The following is a 24,973-nucleotide window of genomic DNA, read 5'->3' as shown; positions in this document are numbered from 1 at the left end:
ATACATTTCTTTGCTTAAGTAACTTTTATTTTTTTTATGTCTTTGACAATTAGTTTAATATTTATAACCTTATTGTATTTTTTTTGCACTTTTTCTATCTTCTATTTGGCATTCTTGGCGAAGAGCAAAGAAAGAATTTCATTGTACACTGAAACCCGTTTCTGTACTGTACATATGACAATAAACTCTTTGAATCTTTGAATCTACCTTTTTTTAGGGTTTCCTTAGAATGTCTCATTTTGTTACATATACAGTACCATTGTTAAACAAGCCATTAGTCAGCATTTGCAATTATTTGCAACAGTGTAAAGGTTAGGACCAGGATTAGTGTTAGCAGCATGAATAAGTGAGCAGTAGCTAATTAAATGATGAACAGAAACAGCCACACTGAGTGACCCAATGTGTTGAACGTGCTGCAGACTTCACAGTGGATGATTCCAGTAAAGGGAAGGACATCATGGACACGCAACAGAGCCATGGGGCTGACAGAAAAATGAACCATGCAAGTTGTAGATCATCTCATCATGCTAGACACGTGCTCTGTAACAGGTAATGTTGTTCCTACTCTACCACTTTTATCTGACCTCTTTTTTGAAGCCTGATTAATCTTAACTGTCAGTAGCTTTTAACTAATAACCACCGGCTACATGGCAGTGACACGGACAGGACGTCTGGGCTTTCATGCAACATAGACACAGAGTCAAGGATCAGGAGGGAGAAGACAGGATTGAGCAGGCCACCTCCAGACAGGAAAGGAGGAAGAGGAGGGAGAGGAAAAGGAGCAAAGGGCAAGGGAGAGCAATAAATAATAAAATATACATTTTAAGGGGATTTGAGGAAACAAAGGTAGGAAGGGAAGACAGTCACACCTTTAGACATTATTCTCACTCCCTCAATAACAGGAAAAGCAATGCTTGGAGGGCTGCTGCAGCTGCTGATTTTTTTCGGTGCATCATTAATTCAAAGCATTTAAAGCTTGGTGATGACAATATCAGGTGTTTTACATGAATACACCCATCAAAAATGCTACATCGAAAATAAATAAAGAAAGCACTGCCCTCCAAGCACTGGTTCCCTTCAGTTCTGTGGACGATAGCACAACCTACAGTAGATCTACAATCACAGGATTTTGGCTGTCACAACAGTTCTACTGTTCTTTCGTTCTCTATTTGCTCTATTTATCTGTTGGTTGTTCTTCCAGTGAAGAGCTGCTGCACATACCATATCGGTGCTCTGAGCGCTGTGCCGGGCATTTCCTGTGGTGAGCTACACTGCCATAGTAAACATCGTCCTTGGGTGAGAGGTTCCCCTCACTCCCCTCACTGTTATTCTCCATGGTGATCTCTACGGAAACACCAATCAGAGCATTACAGCCACGCCCTGTCTAGCTGGCCACCTCCACCTGCCCTCAGCCATCTATGGAGAATGAGGTGGGTTGAAGCAGAGTGGAGATGCTTCTGAGATCAGTTTGCCTTGAGCATGAGCATGACCATTTTGGTCAAAAGCATCATAAGCTGCAAATCAAACTGATCCCAGATCTGCGATCAAGGCCAATCTCCTACATATGAGTAAAACAGCAATGTTCCAGCTGTTCTTGGTGATAAGCATTTTGGCACACTCTTAAAAATAAAGGTGTCGGTCAAAATTCTGTTGGCTTCTGATAGAGAAGAACAAACCACTGTTGGTTCCCTGAAAGAACCTATAAATATATGGTAAGGCTTAAAAAAACTCCACCGGATATAATGGTTCTATAAAAGTTGAAGGATTGTGCTACTTCAAACCAAGAACCATTGAACTTTTTTTTTATTTTTAAGAGTGTTTATGGAGCACTGAAGTCAAAGCTTTTGTTGACATGACATTTTTTTTCTTATAACTTTGTTGATAGCTTGAGTAAACAGTACACATACATAACTAAATCAAGCAATACTAGCTACTAAAAGCAAACTCCAAATCCTGAACAATGCGCATGGTTCATTAAGGGATTCCTGAATTCATGTCTACGACATGTCAAGAAACACATAAGGGGCAAAAAATACACAACAATGAGGGAAAGGGGGCCTTATAGGAAGAAGAAAGGTGGTGGGTGTATCCCACTCAGGATAGGACCTCACTGACCAATGGAAGGAACCATCATGGGCCTTCTCTGAGGGGGCGGACAGCCATGACTTGTCCTCCGTCCTGAATGGTCCAGTCGATCCGAGCGTCCTGCCGATGGGGAGTTCCCTAAAATCTTCAAAAGCAAACATCACAATATTCAGTGTTAAATGTCCCAAAAGACATATAGAGAGACTATTATGATTAATATAAATGAAATCCACACCCACTTAACCCCTAATTAAGCTTATATTATGTTATGCATGATCTTCTTTACAAAAGAAAAAATAGTCTTAAAGTTAAACTCTAGTGAATTTAAAAACAAGGAGGATGAACTCATCAAAAACGTTTAACAGAAACACTCAAAAACAAACCCCAACGACGACATGGGTAGGGTTTTAAATCAGATGTTTAACTAAAGACCATTTGGGTTTTTGTTCTGCAAGTTTTCAGTGGAAGAAAGAGGGTATGAAAGAGTGATAAAGAGAGTGATGGCATTTAGAACCCAAAATCACAATTGATCAGGTCATTGATTGGCCACGGAGGGTGTTATGTTATGTGAGGAATCTAGTTTAGGCTCATCATTCAATTCTACTGCACTGCAAGACTGGCTGATGGACCTGAAGAAGCATAGATGAACTGGTGTGTGGGTGTTTGTCGTGTGAACTGTGTGTGAGCTGTTTGAACATCTGAAGGAACATGACTTGGAGGACTTTGTGCTTGATTTGAGAAGCTGCTCACAACTCATTGGAACAAGAAACGCTCAGAAATGGCCTTTAGGTAATCAAACAAAAAAAAATCTACACATTCATAAATAAAAGTCACTTGACATTCTAGGAAGGATCAACCGATTCATATGGTATTAAATCAGAACAAAGCAACAAACCATAATAACAAAAAAAAGAAACTGAACAATGACCATGGAGCAAATCTCAGAAACTTCAGAACATTTGAAACAAACCAAAAAAAACAAGACGAAGAATAAAAAGAAGAAAATACAAAGAAATGGACCCATAAAAAGAGGAGGCGGAACATCAAGAAAAGATAAAAGAGGAATGGTTTTACTGCTTGGTCGATGGCAGGGGGCAAAGCAGTTGGTTGGATGAGGCGGAGTGAGGGATGGTGGACTGGAAGAGCAGGAGGAGGAGAAGGAGGAGAAGAAGAGGAGGAAGAGGAAGAGGAGGAAGTGGGGGTTGTAGACACACACCAGAGGTTCATCCACAGCCCTGTTGAGTCTGGCCACAGAGTGGGCCCTAATGTCCCTGCAATAGCTCCTGCCAACCTCTGTCAGCCTGCCCTCGCTCCGGAACCTTCGTTGAGGGTGACGCAGAAGATGATGCTGATGATGAAGGTGATGGTGGGGGCGGTAGTAGTGGCTCCTCAGGTCCGCTGCGTCCAGGAAGTCCTCCTCCACGCTGGACTGACGGGTCAGCGTCCTTTTCCTGCCGGCGGCCAGTGCCCGTCTCTCCACGGGACCCTCGCTGTGGATGATGCGCATGTTGGGCCCGTGGCCGATCCTCAGAGGGCTGCTATGATAATGGTAGTGGTAGCTTCCACGGTATCCCAGCGAGCCTTCTTCTTCACTTCCACAGTCCAGGCCACTGTCTGGGCTTTTGGTGGTTTGCCTGCTGCAGCTCCAGCCGGGACCCCTGGGACTTCCAGGACCTCCAGTACCTTCCATGGATGTGTAGCGGGGGGAGGAACGCTGTCGCTGCAGCTTTCGGAGACCTTTTCCTGGAGAAAGGTGGTCAAGCTGTTGCTGCTGCTGCTGGTCCTGCGAGTAGGCCCGGGATGTCCCAGGCCTGGCATCCTCGAAGCGAAGCCTCTGGCCGATGACCTCCGGCCCACCGTCTGGAGGCTCCTCCTCGGCTACCTCCGGGATGCTGTGGAGGCGCTTGTGGGAGCGAAGCGAGCGCTGGCGGACCACCTCCCGCTGCAAGTCCCAACTGTCCTGCTCATCCACCCCGGCTAGGTCCTGCCGCCTGTAGTACGCCTTCAGGACACCCGGGGCGAGGCGGGACGATGAAGGATCCACAAGTGCAGTCATTTGTTTCAAGTAATATTTCAGTTAATTTTTTAAGCAAAATTTTTGTTTTTCAATAAGTTTTTTGTTTGTTTGTTTGTTTGTTTGAAGGTGTTAGAACAGGCAGAGAGAGAGGACACGACAGTGTGCAAATAAGAAACCAAAATGGGAAAAGAAAGACAAAAAAATAAAGACAGAATTAGTTTCCCCGAGGCCATGGCCACGTGTAATAAAAAGCATGCAGTCTCATTCCGTGACGGACATGGCATGCTGGCGGGTGGGAATCTGTGGAGGGAATCGGTCAGGAACAGACGACTCGCAACAAAGATGGGTTTAGAGAAGGATCACATGATGCAGGACCTGTTTGAACAGCCCACAGAGTACAATGGACCAACAGAACAAACCTTCAGAAGATATGACGTGAAAGAACACGAAATGAGGGGGAAAAGATCAAATATAAAACAGAATGAGAACAAGGTTTATGTGCCAAGCACACTGCGGGAAAGGAGTTGCCGAGTGAACTACCGACCACTATAGTACAACAGAGATGTCATTATAGGTCAGCACCAATCTGTTCTAACAGTTTCAAAGTCTGATGTTTTGGGCAATTTTTCTTAGTTTTTTTCATCTATTTCCACTTTCAAATACACAGAAAGCTTTGGTACTGGTCATTTTGTTGGCACCTCTGATTTGTGTCCAATCAGCTTCTTTCTTTTTCTACCAGAGAAAGAGGAGAGTGCCAGTGGAAATTTGCAATTTGTCATCTTGGAGTCATAGCAACTGCAAGCACAACAACAATGAAAAGAAAGAAAGATGGGCTACTGTTGCTCTGAGAAGAGAAAACACATCTAAATTAGGGCCTTCTAAATACAGCACCTCTGTTAACCAGTGTTGGTTTTAAAAAGTTAAAATATGTTTTAACTAGAACAAATATATATTTTAAAATACAGTTATTAAAAGATAATGTATATTAAAATAGTTCCAAAATATTATTTTTATGTTTTATGGAAATACTTTTGCTTATATAGGTTGAAAATATAGTTTTTTTGGAACAAAAAAGTGTTTATTAGATGTTCTTGAGCTAATATGAATCCCACATGAATTCTGGAGGTCTATAGGGATTGGTTTTATACATCTGTGGCTATGGAAGTGATTGGAACATGAGTTTCAATTGTTTGGTTGGGTGAAAGAACACTTTTGGCAACATAATGCAGTTTTAAGGAGCTAGAATATGCCAAAGGTTGTTAGACAATATCGTTTTATAGACCTCGCATGGACCCCAATTGTGCCTCAAAACTGTAGTAAATAAGCAGCAACTAAAACTGAATAAAATGTGTGTAATATGTTCACTGTTTATCCCTATCTTCAGGTTTTACCTCCTCTATCACATGACATATCCAGACTGGGAGGCTTTAGACAAAGGGAGGGATCAGAATTCATGATCTCAACATTCTTGATAAGCAGCACTTAGACTCTTCAGCCACTCTAGAGCTGTGAAAATCTACTTTTTTTGTTTTTACTCCACTCTAGACACATGGGTTTACAGCTCTAGTGTGGTGCAACTGTAGAACTGTCTGCTTGTCAAGGAAATCAGAAGATCATACATTTAAATCCTGTCAAAACTACAGCCCACAGTCAATGATCTGGAGGATCTAACCTGCAGATGGGAATAAACAGTCAACGGTACAAAGGGAAGGAGCCAAAGACTAAACATCTTACACAATATATTAATATATTTTCGCTGCAGTTTATTTAATAATGTTTTGAGGCACAACTCAATATGTATTGCTGACCAAACGGCAATGCACAAATAAAACTGTGTTTTAGTAGAATGTTTGATTTAATCATTTTGAGTTGGGCTGCCTTTTTTATTTAACTGTGTACAGTAGAGGTCTGCACTTGCGGGACCTGATCGAATATCTTGCGGCGCGGGACAGAAATTAATTGTTATTGGTGGGAGCCAATTAATTAATAATTAATAATAAATTATAACAATCATTTATAATGGACTCTATTGCACACTGTGTAATAGAGTAATTACTACCTCACCTGGTCTTTTTTGCACACTGCAAAATTTGCACACTGTCTTGTTATTTATTATTCTTTGTCTGTATTGTGTTGTATTGTCTGTCTGCACTTTTGTACTGTTGCACTATTGTTCTGTCTACACTGTGTTTATGTGCACCATGGTTCTTGGAGGAACATTGTTTCGTTTCACTGTGTACTCTGTATATAGCTGAAATGACAATAAAAACCACTTTGACTTTGACTTTTGACTTTATTACAAATATTCATTAATTTAATTTAATTAAATTTTATATATTTTTAAATCAATTCCTTTATCTAGAGTAGAGGCCTAAATCCATCTCTACAAGACTCAATAAAAGCCATAAAAAACATCAGGACAATACTGAAAAACATAACTTTAATATAAATATAATTAAATATAAATCAAGGAGAAGGATTGACCGACAGAGAGATACACACGCCGATGGGACAATTTCAGCATTATGGCATGTGTCTGGACTGTGGTAAGAAATGTCTGTCCAGCACTATATTGCGGATGGGCGCGGGATCAAACCAATCGATTTTAGGTGGGAGCAGGTGATAACAGGACTAAAACAAGCGGGAGTGGACAGGAGTGGGTTTAAAAACGCAGTTCCCCACAGACCTCTAGTGTACAATATTGTCTACAAAAGAATTTTATACACCAATAGAGATCACTTTATATTTTCCAAGAACTCACAAACTGACATGATGCAAAACAGAGATGACAAATATAAAAATGCAGCACACCGATTTATTGCTTTAGTTGGTTACAGTGGTCTTGATCCAGTTTACAGCTGGAGCTGTGTGTTTATATTGCTTGAGTCAGGGTGATTGAAATACCTCCACATTTGCCACAGAAAGAGACAGATCTTCACAGGATAACTGTTTAACATTGAGTAAAGCAAAAGTTAACAGAAGCAGAACCATGAGACAAACATAACCAAAAGTGAATAATCGTTTCATTTAAGCATGCCCACTTAAATGAGATTCCCAAATGGCCTCATCACGGCACAAGCATTTCAGCTAGTGACATCGTTCAGCTAGTAACACTCATTTTACACATACAGTATTTCTCAAAGCTAGACTAAAACATATCATCACTGTCATGCAAAAACCTCAGATCTCCAAAATGATAAAATAATGCTGCTTTATTCTTTGTGTTACAAAAATGTTACAAATATACTTTTAGGATATGCTGGAATGTAAAAATAATGATATTTTTGTTGATCAATAACACCTTCATGAGCGTCAATTTGGCAATGTTTATTTTGTAATCAGTCATCTATTATATATACTTCTCTATGGAATACAGGACCTTTTACACAGTTACACAACATACACAGGTAATAGTATACACAGCTATTAAATTTATGATACAATATAAAAATAAAAATACACACTGAAAGCAGCAATTCCCTGATGTCAAGTCACTGGTGTTACTGAGTAAGAGATCTTGTTACATATCTTGTATGTCTTGTTTTGAAATAAAAAATAATACCAATTACACAATCACATAACTTTCTTTTACATAATTTTAGAAATGTCAATCTCATATTTAAAACAAAGTTTTTTGTTAAAGTTGTCTTGGAAACATAGTCTAATAATCTAATAACAACAATAATAAATACAAATTTATTAAATAACTTCGTGAGTAAACAATGACTGACACAATTTAATGCCATGAAAATTGTCACAGGTCTAACTGGCTCATCTATAAATAAATGACAATAAGTAAAAAGTAAAAAATTACTTATGTGTATTCATAAACTAATGAATTATGTAATAACATGATCTAAGTTTAAAGGTCAGAAATACATTTTATGGGAGATTTCTCTAGGATTTTGTTCTATACGTTTGGAGTTTTGGAGCATTTCTATTGGTTCATCAAAAAACTACAAAACATTAAAAATGGAGATTTGCGTGGCAGTGATGCTATAGAACATCGTTTACAATTCATCTGTACACATTTAAACAAAAATGTATACATACATCACACAAAAAACAAACAATTTTTGACATCAACCTGGCTGTTGCCTGACATCCCATATATATATATATATTTTTTAAAAGATGACTTTCCCATGATTTTCAGAAATGACATACAGCTTGTGTGCATAATAACAAGAGTAGTAAATCTAGCAAGTAAATTAATTTCAATGTGAGTAGAACCAATACTCTAAGAGTTAAATACACACACTTGTTACACTGGGATGTCTAAGGAGATAGCGTGCATGTTGTATCAGTAACACATGCAGTGTGTGTGCAGCCTCATGTTAAACCAGTGGTTCCCAGATCCCATTCCTGTAGGCCGGAAGAACTGCACATTTAAGTGTTTGTGCTGCTCTAACACGTGTGATCCACCTCCTGATAGGCTTGAGAAATAAAGGTGTAACATTTTTTTTCTTTATTTTGATGTTTCGGGAAAAAGGTAACATTCTGTTCTGTTTTAGACTTAATTTAACTCGTGAAGATATTAGCAGATTGGAAAGGATAGCCGTTTAGACAAAAGTAGTGTGTCTGCGTTGTTGAATAGTTGTAGGGTATATCAGGGTTCTTGTTCCATTTTAAATGTCAAATTTATTGCTTTTAGGACCTTTTAAAGACCTCAATAAATATAATTTAAGGCCCAAAAATGCTTCAACTTCTTAAGGTGAAAAGAATTTATTGTATTAAAAATTAAAACTTAATGTTTCCCATTTGTTATAAATTTTCTTTTTCAATTTTGTCAATTTTTTGGACAAGGGTGATTGGCTGAACACCAATAAAGGTCCTCCTCCGGTTTGGCTGCACCCACCAATCACACTCTGCGCTGAGGCAGGAAGAGGCGGGCCTTACAGCGTAAGAGGAGCGTGAGAGGAACCGCGTTGAAGGCAGCAGCACGGAGCGGTGTGAGCACGGCCCAGAGCGGCAGATTTCAAACGCTGATTATGAGCGTGTGCGACTGACTGACTGACTGACTGACTGAGTAAGTGAGTCGGTGGCTCAGTTAGTTCGAGAATGTTTTGTTTGGAAGTTTTGCTGTGTTCTTTTGATTATGATCCTGTGTTAGGTCTAGTGTTAGATTGTAGCTTTTAGATCTGATCTCTGGCAGTAACTTACGTTGTTTAAGCTCATTTGCTTCATCTACCCTTATTTTGTATGTCTACTGAGAGGACAGGTTAGTCCGGGCGCCCACACATTCACACATGCAGGAAAAGTTGTGTTTAGAGCGGGTGCTGTTTTTGTATTTGCGTTTATTGGTTAATGTTGGGTTGTTTTAGTTGATTTTTATTATTTTCTTTTTTTGTTGGCATTGTCTGTTAGTCCACATGTAAATCATAGTAGTTTTTTTTATATAAATACTTTCTAGTTACATTTGATTTGATTTGTATTTATTTGTTTATCTTTTTTGTATTTCTGTATTTGCACCTTTTGTAATAAATTTAATATTTTTTGCCAACAAATGTTGTCGTCATCCTTCCTCCTCCATTACATGCAATTTTATTACTCCTCCACCCCTAGACAAAAGGTGAGGAGCAGAACAATTACTTAATAAATTCTTTTTCTCTGCTGTACTGAACCTGTAACAAACCATGAGATCCAAATTGTAGTTGTATTCCTTAAAAAAACGCATTATAAGGTGAAATCAGGTGTTAAAGCAGAGCAAACACAATCACATGCAGTACCTAAGATCTCCAGGAGAAGGAAGGAGAAGCACTGTGTAAAGCCATTCAGATACTCTGAGCCTTTTAATGACTTGGCAAGCTTCAAATGCTTATAATGCATGATGTTAAAGCAGGTTAGTGCAAAGCCAGTGTAGCCCTGTAAAAAAAGCACTCTTGATCTTAAACCCTCCACCATCGGGTGCCCAGGCATCCATGTCAACCCAAAACCTTCAAGAGTCTGTTACTGTTTTCCTTTTCTTCCCCCTCTCTCATTCTCTTTAGACAGCTAACTCTGTGTGTTAGCTCTTGTATCAGAAAGCAATAGTCTGTGGAAAAATCCAATTTCCATAACTTTCCTGCACAAACTGACATGTTTGGTGTCTGAAGTTAGCAGAGCTATTAGCTGTCAAAACTGCATCACAAAGAAACGTGTCTGTGGTTAGTGGTACTGGATACTGTCCAATTCAGTGGAACTTAGCTTAGTTAAAAAGTTTGCTGCCTAGTCCAAACAGTTAAAGATATATTTTACAGTGTCAAAACCTACATAAAGTAAGCAAACAGTTACTGATTGAATTAAATGGTTTCTGTGGATCTCTGTCTGATTTCCTATGGTGGAAATACTCCTTGTAAATTGCTTTTATAGAATCTTAAAAAAAAAAGTACCACATAGATTAGTATAGTTCTAACAAAGTAAGAAACCAGAGGGTCATATGTTTAACATTCTTTGTTGTGCTCTTGGGTGTTTCACTATGTTTGAGTAACAGAACCTGTTTTAGTGCTACATAGAAGCCTTGTTTTTCTTAAAAGTACAATACACACAAGTGTTTCACTCAAGGAACACATTTTTATTGATATATTTGAGCCCTTTTTACCTAGAATAAAGAGTAAAGTGAAAACAGAGGATCATGAGTTAAGACCCATGTTTAGTGCATGCTTAAGTCACAGAACTAATCTGTAGTGCTACAAATGTTCCACTATGGTTATAAGTCACATAATTTATTTTAGTGCTACATAGAACCCTATTTACTTTAAACAATGTAGTAAAAGAGGAAGAAGACAGAATGTTGTGGGTTTACATCCCACAACGCAAAGTATAACTGGGAAGTAAGTCCTTGGGAAAACCAAAAAGTGCTGTATTATGGTTATGAGTCACAGAACCTATTTTTAGTGCATTTTTTGCTATAATGACTCACATAACTAATCTGTAATGCGACAAATATGTTCCACTAAGGTTATGAGTCACAGAAACCATTTTAGTGCATTTCTGTACCACAATAAGTCACAGAACTAATCTGTAGTGCTACAAATACAGCTCTGGAAAAAGAAATTAAGAGACCACTTCAGTTTCTGAATCAGTTTCTCTAATTTTGCTATCTATAGGCAAATTCCAAATACAAATATTGTCATTTAGAGCATTTATTTGCAGAAAATGAGAAATGACTGAAATAACAAAAAAGATGCAGAGCTTTCATACCTCAAATAATGCAAAGAAAAGTCAATATTCAATAAGTTTTAAGAATTCAGAAATGAATAATAACCCTGGTTTTAATGACAGTTTTCATGCATCTTGGCGTGTTCTATTTATGCCACTCCTGGTGCAAAAAGTCAAGCAGTTCAGCTTGGTTTGATGGCTTGTGATCACCAATCGTCCTCTTGATTATATTCCAGAGGTTTTCAATTTGGTAAAATCAAAGAAAGTCATGATTTATAAGTGGCCTCTTATATTTTTTCCAAATGTTTATGTTCAGCCATTGCACAGTCACAGAACCCACTTAATTGCTACATAGAACCCTTTTTTACTTTAAATGATGTAGTAAAAGAGAGAAGACAGAAGGCCCTGGGTTTTCTTCCCAAAACCCACAGTATAACTGGTGATTTTTTTTCTGTGCAACAATAAGTCATAGAACTAATCTGTAGTGTTACAAGAATGTTCCACTATTGTTATAATCACAAAACCCATTTTAGTTCTGCACAGAATCATTTTTACTTTGAATGATTTAATAAAAGAGAGAGAAGACAGAAGGTCTTGCCTTTCAATCACAAAACCCAGAGTATAAATGTTTGCACCATTGGGTTCATGCTACAATAAGTCACATAACTAATCTGTAGTGCTATAAATATGTTCCTCTGTGGTTATGAATCACAGAACCCATTTAAGTGCTACATAGAACTAATCTGTAATGCTACAAATATATTCAGCAATGATTATGAGTCACAGAACCTGTTTTAATGCTACATAGAAGACTCACAGTAAAACTAATTAAAGAACTAAAAAGTGTTCTACCATGGTTATGAGTCAAAGAACCCATAGTTAGGGTGCAACAGTACGTAAGTCTGAAAACACAAGATCTTGGTTTTTATCCGAGTATCCCTATTGCTATATTAATTTGACACAATTAAGAAGCCTTATAAAGCTGGAGTTGCAGATTTCAGACACCAGACATGTCTTGTATGACATAATATGTTTTTTCTAAGCTATTGTATCGCTGCCTAACCAAACACCTCATAAACCAGAACTGGTTATTCTGGACTAATACCGTCCTCTGGGAGGCGGCCTATAGTAAACTGCGTACTCCATCCCTTTACGTCTATCCACAGCTCGAGCTGGAGGCCCCCATGCCCAACAGAGACGGCGCCCCCTAGCGCTTGTATTCCATACCTTGAGTGTGTTGTGCGAGTTGATACTGCGGCGGCGGCCTTCCTCCAGCTGCATTTCCGAATACAGCTCCTCCTCATCCTCCTCCATGATATCAGACAGGTCGGAGCCACGGCTGCTCTCGGTGTAATAATCCTCACTGTGACTGTAGTGGTGGTGCTGGATGGAGAGAGTTAGAGGAAGAGAAAATGATAGAAAGAACACAGGAACAAGCATGAGCGATATAAATGCTTCAAACTAATCGTGGAAAAAGATGAAAAGCAAGATAGAACTAGTCAAATAAGGAATTTTCACTCTTTCACTCTTACATGTCTGCCCAGTTCTGAACCCCTGAGAAACTCGTCCACTGAGGCTCCTCTTCGTCTGGCGTGGGGCGAGTCATAACCATCCTCTTCCTCATCGGAGTTTAGGGAGTGAAGAGCATTACTCCTTTCACTAAAGATGTTCCTCCTCTCCATCTAAATCACACAAACACACAACCCAACTCAGTAACATTTCATAACCCACACTCTGTTTAACATACAGTTAATAATATTTGGACAGAGAAACAGTTAAAATCCCAGCTATATTACACATGGCAAAAATCATAGCACAGGAATTAGTTCTTAGTCTCATGACTCTTTTATTGTCTAATGCAGGGGTCTCAAAGCAGCGGCCCGCGGGCGGTTTCATACGGCCCCTCACGGGTTAACAAAATAAACATACATCTGGCCCGCAATTCAATTTAATTATTTATGCTTTATTATGTTCGTTTTCATATTTTATCTTAACTTGTATTTTGGTGTGTGTGTGGTTTTTGTTTTTTTTTTGCTTACGCTGCGTTGCCTGCTTTAGTAGTCTTCAGTAGCCTTCAACAGTCTAACCTTGCAGCCGTGGTGTGTCCACTAAACTCCGTAGTTATAAACATCCTGAGGTTAGCAGCGCGCTAACTGACCTGTTTATAATGTAATCCGAGCAGTGCCTCCGTGACGCTGCTCTAAACTGCTGCTGTTAGCTGCTTGGGCTGAAAGATGAACTGTAGAGAGCTGTATTATCCGGTTAGTGGGGTTATTTTATTTCATACACAGAAGAACTTACAAATTTTTAAAAATGCTCCAGACTGGCTCAGCTGAGCCCTGTAGCCCGTGGCTGGGCTGCAGCTCTGACTAAGCAAAGACTGCGGGCTTGTGGTGCTGCAGCTGCAGCTCCGACTAGTGGTTGGATGAGGAACTGCTAAATCTGAGGAAATGCTAAATCTGTCACAGCTCACAATTTTTGATTTTATATTTATTAAGCCTTATTTCAGTATCAAACGTTTTGATCAAAGTTAATATAACTTATAAATTAAAAGGATTTATGTTAATAGAGCAACAAGCAAACATTTTTCCATGCAACTGTAATATTTGATTGAATAAATAGTATATTGAGAGTTATTTAACATTAAGGAGTAATTACATTCATTTTGTATTACATCTGGTTACATTTTCTTATATTTATAAGTTACATCTGGCCCTCAGAGGACAGCCAATATGCCAATGTGGCCCTCGGCAAAAATGAGTTTGAGACCCCTGGTCTAATGAAAGATAAGAAATGCTGCACTGACCTATGGGATATGTGTGTAGGGCCTTGTCTGATTGCACAAACCGTTCTAGCCATATTTACTACAACTGACTGCTCTTTCCAGTGTAGGTGGACAGTCTTCAACCTTACAAGATAACACCTCACAACTTATACTGTGGGCGTTTGGGAGCTGTCCTCTGAATTAATACTACATAATCAATTCACATACTGTTACCTGATGACTTCAGGCTTGCCAGTAAATAATTACTAAACATTGACTACTTATTCTTAAAGCCATTGAGATCATAAATCTGATCTTTCCAAATTCTAATAAATCTCTGCTGTATTTTACCATTATCACTCTCCTCGAGACGTAGAATGGACAGGTCTATAAGTGGGTCAGGCTGACTTCAGTAGATGTTCACTGATAGCAGAGCTAACTTAATTCCACCCTCTCTTTAAATTAGAGAGCTGACATTAGCAACCATCTTAGTGAGCTAACTAGCATGCTATCCAAATAATCAATCTTTAAGGTTCTTATTGGATCTTGAAATGAAATGACATGGTATTTTAAGAAAAACAAAAGCAAAAAAGTGCAGCCCGAGACTGAAGCAGCTTCTCTGTTTTAGCCTGGTAATGTAAACAAAGGCTTTTTGACTCATGATCATTTGAATATTATGACCAGACATAAACAGAAAAGCTGCTTGAGTCTCTTGCTGCACTTTTTAGCTTTTTTTCTTTCCTTGAATTGCAGAGTCATTTCATACAAAATGTGTTTTATATTTATACTTTGCTGAATGCTTCATATAACACCCAAGTTTAGTATTATATAGACAGCGCTATATATAAAATCTATTTATAAAAATGTGTTTCCAGGGGCTTTAAGGTACAGGTATTGGAGGTTTCTTAAATCAATTTGACCAAATCACTGTTTAATGTGTTCAGTAACTATAAAATTGAAAATGACATAATTTGTTGTATTTGTTACCTGATCATGGGAATGCTTAGTATGTTATATCAATGGAAGTAAAGGAAGTAAAGGTTATCTCTAAAAAAAACTCTTCTTAATATATAAAATGTTTATAAATTAGAAAAATTGAGTGTTTTTCCAGGAGTTTGGATGAAAGACTCATTTTTTAAACTGAAGGCACAAAAATACATGTGTAGTCCTGCAGACTCACCCTGCTGTTGGGACTGCTCCTCTGAGCAGCCTGCCGGGCCATGGCACGAGCAACTGTGTTGGGGATGGGGGCTCCCTGAGGCTGGGGCAGGATCCTCTGGGGCGAGGGTGAGCGGCGGCCCTCCGGGTGCGGTGGGGGCTCCAGGCTGTGGCCCCCAGGAGTAGGGGGAGGCAGGGGCGAGGGGGCCCGTGGGTGAGGGTCCCAGGGCCTCCGGGCCGGCTCAGGCTCTTTGGCGTGGGGGTCTCTGGCACTTGGTAGGAGTTTGTGTTTTGATATGGGGTGGGGCGAGGGTGGGGGGTGGATGTGCGGGTGTTGCGGAGGGGGTGGAGGAGGGTGAGGGTGTTGGGGGTGAAGAGGAGGTGGGTGTGGGACAGGGTGGGGTACAGGCTGCTGGTGGTGTGGCTGGGGGTGGCTGGGAGGGTAGTTCTGTGGGTAAGGCGGGGGCTGCGGGTGCGGAGGGGGGTGAGAGTGAGGTGGACCAGCCAGCAGGTTGTGTGGAATGGCGGCAGCGTTAGAGTCCTGAGACTCGCCTTGTGCTGAGATGGTTCGGACCACCACTTCCCGTGCCTCCAGGCACTGGATACGGTTCACCTCCACCGTTACGTAGTCCGCCGTGGGGAACATCACTTCTGCTATCTGCTGACACACAAAGAAAATAGAAGGTAGTGTAAATACGTTGAGATAAGTCCACATTTTTAATAAGCTTGTGTTATTTGAGTTAGGTTGAAGTACCTGCGTGGACTGCCTGGAGTGTCTTGAAAACTAGTTTGAGAGGTAGCTACACAGCAAATTCTGTTTTTTGGAATAAACTCCCTGAGAGTTAATATCAACTCATTTTAAGTGTATATGCGTGACCATTGAATACAATCTATGAAAGAGTTAAAGTAACAGTATCAGCTGAAGTTAATTTACATAAATCCTCCTCGTGTTAACAATTAATGCAAAAATGCATGTTATGAAAAAAAAAAATTGTAATATTTTAAAATCCTCAAAACTTAAAGAGAAAATCACAACAAAAAGCATCATTACTGATTACAATAACAAATTCATAGTCAACAAGTGTGTGCCAGTGTATTTTTTACTGCATGGGAGCCTTAATCCTAAATTGCAGTTCTCATTGCATTCCCAATACTGTTCACAATTTACAGAATACAAGATAGTAACTTTCTCTTATAGCCTACAATGTGTTGGCTAGGCAAACAACCATGATATACTATATAATGGAATGCTCAATAGAAGGTAGCCCTGGTGGGCAAGACTTCACACTGATGGTAAGCTAGGATTGGGGGACCATGGGCATGGTAGTGGGGGGAAAAGTGGACCTAACTACCCAGGGCCTGAGTACAGAGAGGGGCTTATGAAAATCCACATTTTTTTCTCTCATGTTCCTTGTGTACTGGCATGGATAGTGACATTGACAGTGTGCAGGGCCCAGAATTTGCTGCTACGCCCCTGTGCGAGACACAACCATAATGCAAATAACTGTTGCTGAATATTTGGGTTAACACTGAAATATTTAACTCCAAGTAACTCCAACACTAAACACTATTTAAATCTGAATGTGTTAAAATTACACTTTGAGAGTGAAACTCTCAGCAGTTTAACTCTGAAACTCGTGTATAACACTGTACTTCAGCGTAGTAAAGTTACTGGTCCTTACAACTTGATTGGTAAAATTTATACAAAAGGCGCACTGACAAGTTTGGGGAAAATTTTAAGTGCGCCTTATAGTGCAAAAAATAAAGTATATTACTTTTTAAATAGGACTTCTTTTTTGGGGTCTAATTTCACCAATTAAGACACACACAAATAATTAATTACCCCATATAGCAGCATAAAATAATGTAAGCAATTGTGATCCATTAATTTAACAGTTTTACACCTCTAAAACCTTATGCAAATTTACATTTCAGGTTCTGTTCTGATACTGTTCTGGTACAGACATGGCATGGCCTCTATAATATACCTTTATTTATTATAATCAATAATAAAGTGTATATTTATATTGGCACCTTTTGCAAACCCTCAAACCTTAATAAAATATGTGTTTTCATCAGATCTTGCAAATGTCTTACATAAAAGCCATGCATTATATAACACTGCTCACTGGGACAGAGCTGCTGTGTGCAACATTGGTCAGCAGATGGCGAGAGTGAGCAGAGTGAGCATGCCTGCTGGATTTATATGAAAAAGGAAGCAACTTAAACACACATGAACACACACTACATGTACCAGATGACCTTCACAACTGACATCAGATATTTTTCCACCCCCTGAAACCCCTGATGTGTTTCTGAATGTGGGTCCACACTTTCTCCATTTCTCACTCTCATATCTGCACAGCCAGTTCTGACACATTAGATAACAAATCATATATAACAATATATTAACATATATCAAGCCCTGCATCTGTATAGTCACTGTGCTCTGGATCTATAAGCAAGCAGTTTCAGTTTTAACTGATGAATGTGCATCAAGGGTGTATAATATGAATCAGAAGCTGATCCTAGGTCAGCTTCCTACACCACTGACTCACTGACCTTTTGACCTTTGGTGCAAACAACATAGCCGATGACACTGGCTCCGTTGGAAGTACCGCAGGGACTGAGAGTGGGGGGCTTCCATCGCACCTGAAGGACACCTGGAGACTGTCCACAGTGCACCTGGACGTCCTGTGGCGGACAGGGGGGACCTGAATTGAAAAAAAAAAAAATACTTTTATTAATTTATTCATTCATTCAGCTGTTTATGGTAACATTTTAACACAAAGCAAAGAATGACAGGAGTGACAGGAATTACATACATATGAAAAATAAATGATTACTATTGGTAAATGACTGATATGGACAATATTAAAAACAACAACAACAAAAAAGTTACACACTCTAACATTTTAGCTTTGATCATCTTTAGCTTTGATTGCAGCACGCATTTACTGTGGCATAGTTTCAATAAGCTTCTGCAGTGTCACAAGATGTATTTCAATCCAGTGTTGCATTAATTAATTTAAAATTAACATTTTCAATTGAAGATAGCAGCAGTATGTGGACAAGCATTGTCCTATTGGAATAGTGCACCAGATTGTGCGTTCAGAAAAGGTTGAGACACTGTATATATATATATATATATATATATATATATATATATATATATATATATATATACTGAATAAGTGAGTGTACTGTATAGATGTAACAGAGGCCAGTTGAGTACAGCCTCTCTGACTGTGTGTGTGGCTGTGCGCTTATGTCAGCACTATGTGTATATGAGGGCCTATCCATCTAAATCATGCAGCGTGGACTATAGGAGCCGCGGTTCTGAAAGCAAACTGCCTCGGGCCCTCAGGCCCTGCAACACAAGCTGAAGACTCAGGAGCATTCAGCTGTTTCTCATACTACTGCAAAATTCACACAGGAGAAAGAAAAAGAGAGAGAGAGAGGGGAAAGAGAGAGAGACCTCTTTTTATCCTTCAGTTTATCTTTGAATAATACTGAATCTCTTTGTTACTGTGTTCCCCCAGTCTCTCAACAGTAGCGCCCCCCACAGTGAACCTTAATGATGCTATTTAATTCCATTAATGACCTTGTCACTATATTATTGATGGAAATCAAAATAATATAACAGTGCAACGACCACAATGAGAAATGACATGAATTACAGAATATTTTCATAATTTCAGAGTATTTTTTTATAAAAAGTTGTAGATATTAAACAGTTCTCCAAGAGATATCTATACCATATAACTGATTAGTTAATAGTTAACTATACTAAAATAGGTGTTGTGTTTAAACCCTGCCCCATAGATAGTATTGTAGTGTTGTAAATTTTTATAAATATGATAGCATGTTTTTTTTTATTTGCCTTAAGCAGTTGCAATATCATCTTGCTAGGTAATTCATTGCTAGGAAGTGTACTATTAATTGAATAAAGTACTATTAATTTATTTCCTCCTGAATAAACTCTTATGATCAGACTCAAATCCTACAAGACATAAAAATTCAACTCAACTTCAGCCACTCCTTTTGGATCCTTTGAAAGACTGCAATGATCCATTCGGTTCCAGGCAGTCCCTGACAGTCAGAAATAGTACAGCATTACATTTGTGTCCCGCAGTCTCCACCACACTAACCCTGCTACACCTACTACACATCACCTCAGCAGTTGGCGTGTTTAAAGTGATAATAGTTATAACATCACATCGTCATTGTTTGATTGCTGGATTTTCTTACAGCTTGTCCTCCATATACGTTTTGTTTTTCACTGAGAAGAAAGTTGCCTTGTCTCCTTCATTCAGAATTCCATCTCTTCAATAGCAATCCAACATTTTCATCAGGTCTTATGCCCTGGGGGTCTGAGTGTCTGAAAACGGAAAGCTGGTAAAGTAAGGTAGCTTAGGCCTGGAGTGTGAGAGAGCAGACAGCTATGACTGAGCCTTTCTGCTCTCCACTGAGGAGAGATAATCCTCACCAATCACTCTCCTGATTGATCTGGACCTGACAGCACTCTCGCCCAATGACAAATCATCCGAAGTGCTCGATCAGCGCCCACCTCACTGACCAGTCAGATTTCTGATTCCTTCTCTCAGAGCGGAGGAGGAAGAGAAGAGAGACGAAATGAAATAAAGAAAAAAAGAGAGAGAGAGAGAGAGAAGAAAATAGGAGAAAAGCAGATGACAGTAGAGAGAAATGATGCAGGAGAAGAAAGGAGATCAGAAAAAAAGAGAGAAGAAGATGAGAATACAAGATTAGATAAGAAAAGGAAACCAGGACTAGCGAGACAAAATAGAGTATGAAAGAAGAAAAATTATTAGAGAACCAAAAAGATAAGAGAAGAGAAGAGAAGAGACAATAAGAAAATACAGTAATATATGAGAAAAGATGAGAAGTGGTGAGACAAAAAAATAAGATTTTTAAGAAAAAACAGGGAGAGATTAGAAAAGATAAGAAAATGTGAGAAGTGGTGAGACAAAATAAATAAAAATACAAAAAAAACAGTGAGAGATGAGAAAAAAATAAAATATGAGAAGAAAAAATTTAAATAAGTAGAGGCAAGGAAAAAGAGGGAGAAAGGACAGAAAAATTAGAAGAGAAACAAATTATAAGATGAGAAAAAAAGAGATGAGAAAATACAGAAAGTGTTGAGAAAAGACAAGAAAATATGAAAAATTGACACAAAAAAGAAAAATGACAAGTAAAAGTAAAAAAGAAAAAAGTAAGTGATTACACCAGAAGAGAATTGAAAGAATGAGAAGTCAGGAGAATATAAATAAAAATGGAACAAAACGAAATTAAGAAAATATAAGAAGTAAATCGAAAAAGAGAAAAAAAAGAGAAAGCACAAGAAAAGTTTAGAAAAGGCAAGAGAAAGTGTGAAAAAAGATGAGAAGAGAAAAGTTGAAATAATGAGAGAGTGGAAGAGAGAGAATCAGGAGAGAAGAGAAGAAATAATGAGCGCTGAGAAGTGAGACGTGGCGTAAGAGGCATGAAGGAGAGCGTGTGAAAATATAGAGGAGCCAAACATGGATGGTGTAATTTGTGAAGCTGACCCAGAGGAGCTGGATCAAAGCTGTGTAATTGAAAAGAGCTCAAAGGCAGCAGTTATCAGATCACGCCTTCATCTGAGGCTTCAGCTCAGCCACCGAGGGCCGGGCGAGCACCGCCATCTAATAACAACCTTCCACAGCCCGGAGAAACACTGCACTGCTGCACTTATCTCCACACATCTGCTCCCTATAGCATGAGTCCTGACATCACTGAAAATAGGCCAATGTATAAAGATATCTGAAGGGTATCCTTATCTTCATAAATCTAACGTTCTGTGTCTAAAAGATACTTAAACATCCCAATCAGCATCGCTTAGAAAATTCTTATTTGGGCCAATGGATTTTCTGAAGCTGTGATGCCGTGTTGAAGGTATTGCCCCATGAATGGTTTAGGATTCGAGAATATTCTAATTTTATCATCATTATAGACATAATTTACTTTCTAACTTGCGTTAGAACAAGATACCTGCGTCATCCCATCATCGTGTCTCGTGTGGAAATCTTCAAAGCTGCTTGCGATGTACTGTGTAGCATGCAGGATAACCCAGCAAGCACTAGAAACACCAACAGCTTCACTTAATTATTCATGGGTGTTTTTTGGGAATAACGTGAAATAAACCAATCAGTGTGCCAGTAGTTTTTCCTTTTAAGAGCCAGACGAGCAGTGACTTTGGCGTTAATCTGCGTTAATATATTCCTAAACTCGCGTAAGCAAGGTATGAAAATAGACGGTTGACGGGGTGTAAGATAACAACGAGCATTGCGACACGGCCATCTTGTTATTACTTTTTTTTTTCCTACATTGTAAATGAAAACTGAAGTCATCCAGACTATAAAGGAACAGATAAATAGTACTTTAAAAGTATTAAACAAGCCAAATTAATAGCATTTACTCTTATGAACACTTGGTCTTCCTTCCTTCCTGGGGCGGTCATGATGAGGGCCAGTTTCATCATAATGCTTTTGATAGTCTATTCGACTGCACTTTCTATTCAACAATATCAGTATATCAGTTCATGTTCCATGATATGTGACACGTCTGTGTATATACTGAAATGTGGACTTCTTAAATTCTTACTTTTTTTTTTTTGGGAAACTTAGTTGTAAAACTTAGGTAAACTACCTCCACCATGTTTAACAACTGTACTATAATAAGATTTGCTAGCTGTTACTGTGAGTTGATCTACTTAAAATAGTGCTTGATTAAAGCCTTTGAGGAAATTTAAGTATGGTAATATAGGAATGATGTGTCATAAATACTCCTCATATCTTAATAATATGCTGATTATTATTATTATGGAACTAATTAGTGCAGATTAGATCATTACTACTGTTTAACTACACTGACCTCATTATTTTAAGATCAAACTACCCTTAACCTAAAAGACTTTGATTGCATACGTATTAGAAACAGTTCAGTTCTCAGAGTGGTCCAGCGGACTAAGGCGCTGCCACTATGATCAGGAGATCGTCGGTTCGAATCCTGTTTATGTAGCTTGCCATTGGCTACCAAAGCCCTGAGGGAGCACAATTGGCCTTGCTCTCTCTGGGTGGGTAGATGGCTCATCACTCCAAAGGGTGATGTCTTCAGCACAAGGCATCTGTGAGCTGATGTATCGGAAACCGAGTCGCTGCGCTTCCTTCCGAGTGCGCTTTGATGCGACTCAGCAATGCTGCATCAGCAGCAGCAGTTAGAAAAGAGGCGGTGACTGACTTCACATGTATCGTAGAGGCATGTGCTAGTCTTCACCCTCCTGGTGTTGAGGCATCACTAGTGATATGGGAAGTCCTAATGAGTGTAAATTGGAATAAAATGGAATACAAATTTGAAATAAAATTATTAAAAAGAAACAGCCCATTTTCTCGATGCATCTCCATGTAACATATAAAGAAAAAAAAATGTTGTTCTGAAGTGGACTGTAATCTTTTCATAGTTTTTTTTTTTGCTGAGTCTTTTTGCATTCTGTGGCAGAACTGAAGCCAGGGAAACCTGGCACATACTGACGCACACGTCTGCTCCCTCCACACTGTGTGTGTGTGTGTGTCTGTGTGAGTGTGTGTGTGTGTGCGAGCGAATACTGCGTGGGCGAGGAGAAGAAAAGGAGAGGACTCCCTCAGATTCATTTGCAGGATCCTGGGTAATCCCCCTCTCCCCCTCCCCGCTCACGTCTCCTCTCATTCTCTCGCTCTTTTCATGTTCTGTCACTTCGCTTGCACTACTGCGGCAAACGCTCGGCCCACTTCCATTCCGAACACATTCATTCATTTCCCTCACTCGCTCTCTCGCTTTCTCTCTCTCCCTCTCTATCCTCCATTTCTGCTCCAAAGCCGGTAAACACGTTCCCCTCGGGAGGCAGCGGGAAAAGGTGTAAAAATAAAGGTGCTACAAAGGGTTCTTTGAGTGATGCCACAGTAGAACCACTTTCTATGAAAGAGATGTGAAAGTGTGAAAGATTTTTTTAAGGGTTAAAAACCTGCACCGAAAGTAAATATTTGAATAAAAGAAAGATTAAAGGGACAGTTTTCTACACACAGAGCATTTCTGAATGAAACATTTTAATGTAGAAAAGACAAGACCAAAAGAGAGGAAAGGAGATAAGAGAAGAGCAAAGATGAGATGAGCAGAGATGACACTTGATGAGACAAGAATATATGAGAGGACATAAGAAGACACTAGATGAGATGAGAAGAAACTAGAAGAAATGAGAACACAAAAATACAAATAATATAAAAAGAGAGAGAGCAAAGGAGAGAGTACAGAGACAAGGAAAGAAGCAAAGACAAAAGAAAAGAAAACAACATACAGACAACATAGGATGAGACAACAAACAGGAGTTCAGGATGAGGACAGATGAGAAGACAACTGAAGAAAATACAAGAAGACAACAGACAAGAGAGAGAGAAGGGCAGAGACGAGACAAGACTAGAAGAGACAACCAGAAGAAAATACAAGAAAAGAAGACAACAAGAAAGAGAAAACAAGAAAACGGGAAAGAAGACAATACAAAAGAAGAGAAAACATAAAACAAAAACAACAGACAAGACAAAGTGAGAACATAAAGACAAAAAAGACAAAGAGAAGAACATACAAGAAGACCAAATAGGAAAGAGGAAAAGAGAGAGATAAAAAAGAGGGAAGTGAAGTGACAGGAGCAAAAACAAATATCCAAAAGTAAAAGAAAAAAAGACAAGGTAAGAACACAACAATAGAAAATATTAGAAGACAACAGAAGATAGAAGAGAACAGTCATAAAGACTAGAAAAAATCAACAAAAGGGAAAAGATTAGATAAGAAAAAAAGAAATATGAGAAGCTGACAGAGGAGAGAAAAAGAGAGAATACAGCAAAAGTGAGAAGTGAATTGAAGAGACTTAAAGTGAGAAAACAAGAGAGAAGAAGTGACAAAACAAAAGGATGAGAAAAGAAGACAGCACAGCAGAAGAAAATATTAGAAGACAACAGAAAACAGGAGAGAAGAGAACAGTCATAAAGACGAGAGAAATCGACAGAAGAGAAAAGATGAGAAGAAATGGGACAGTGCCCTCCAAAAGTATTGGAACAGTGAGGCCAATTCCATTATTTTTGCTGTAGACTGAAAACATTTGGTTTTGAAATGAAAAGCTAAATATGAAACATTTCAGCTTTTATTTCCAGGTATTCACATCTGGATCTCATACACAGTTCAGAAAATATCACTTTATATCTGAACCCACCCATTTTTCTTGTGAGCAAAAGTATTGGAACATGTGACTGTCAGGTGTGTTTTGTTGCCCAAGTGTGTCCTGATACATTAATTATTCAAACAATAAATAGCGCTGAATGTCTACACTCAGTTTCAGATTTGGTTTTCGGTTTTTGGTCTATGGGTGAAATAAAGCAACTGTGAAGCTGAGAGAAGATGAAAAATATTGGCCATAGTCAGTACAAATGTTGGAAATGTCCAGAAGAAGAAAGTCGTCACTGGTGTACTAAGCAACAGATGTTGAACAAGTAGACCAAGGAAAACAACAACAGTTGATGACAGAAACATTGTGCGTACTGTGAAGAAAGGCTAACAACCGTTAGCGACACCAGCAATAATCTCCATAGGGCAGCAGTGAAGGTATCACAATCTACTGTTCACAGAACACTTCAGAGGCTTCACCAGAAGATAGAAAAGCCTCTCTGGAATTGAATTTAATTCAGTTGCACAAGAATACCAATAGTTCTGATTGGTCACGAACACTGCACTTATTTATTTCTTTT

At 38.9% G+C, this 24,973-nt stretch overlaps 1 protein-coding gene across 13 annotated transcripts in view; it reads right to left on the bottom strand.

Annotated features, from left to right (window-relative positions):
- The window catches only part of rimbp2b (RIMS binding protein 2b), a 155,069-nt gene that overhangs the window by 20,891 nt on the left and 109,205 nt on the right, over positions 1–24,973 (bottom strand). For 6 of the 13 annotated variants that reach the window (XM_049485760.1, XM_049485753.1, XM_049485755.1 and 3 more), the window contains 7 exons: positions 17,727–17,878; positions 15,187–15,822; positions 12,775–12,924; positions 12,470–12,625; positions 3,377–4,087; positions 2,116–2,230; positions 1,222–1,344 (listed from right to left, as the gene is read on the bottom strand). In XM_049485760.1, the coding sequence (XP_049341717.1) occupies positions 1,222–1,344; positions 2,116–2,230; positions 3,377–4,087; positions 12,470–12,625; positions 12,775–12,924; positions 15,187–15,822; positions 17,727–17,878 (2,043 nt within the window). The remainder of the gene's footprint in view (positions 1–1,221; positions 1,345–2,115; positions 2,231–3,376; positions 4,088–12,469; positions 12,626–12,774; positions 12,925–15,186; positions 15,823–17,726; positions 17,879–24,973) is intronic. The other 7 variants (XM_049485762.1, XM_049485764.1, XM_049485763.1 and 4 more) reach the window with 3 other exon arrangements.

The sequence above is a fragment of the Astyanax mexicanus genome, chromosome 12 (assembly GCF_023375975.1).
Source record: "Astyanax mexicanus isolate ESR-SI-001 chromosome 12, AstMex3_surface, whole genome shotgun sequence".
NCBI lineage: Eukaryota > Metazoa > Chordata > Actinopteri > Characiformes > Acestrorhamphidae > Astyanax > Astyanax mexicanus.
The sequence above is the reverse complement of the archived record's forward strand: the minus strand, read 5'-3'. Positions and strand labels throughout refer to the sequence as shown.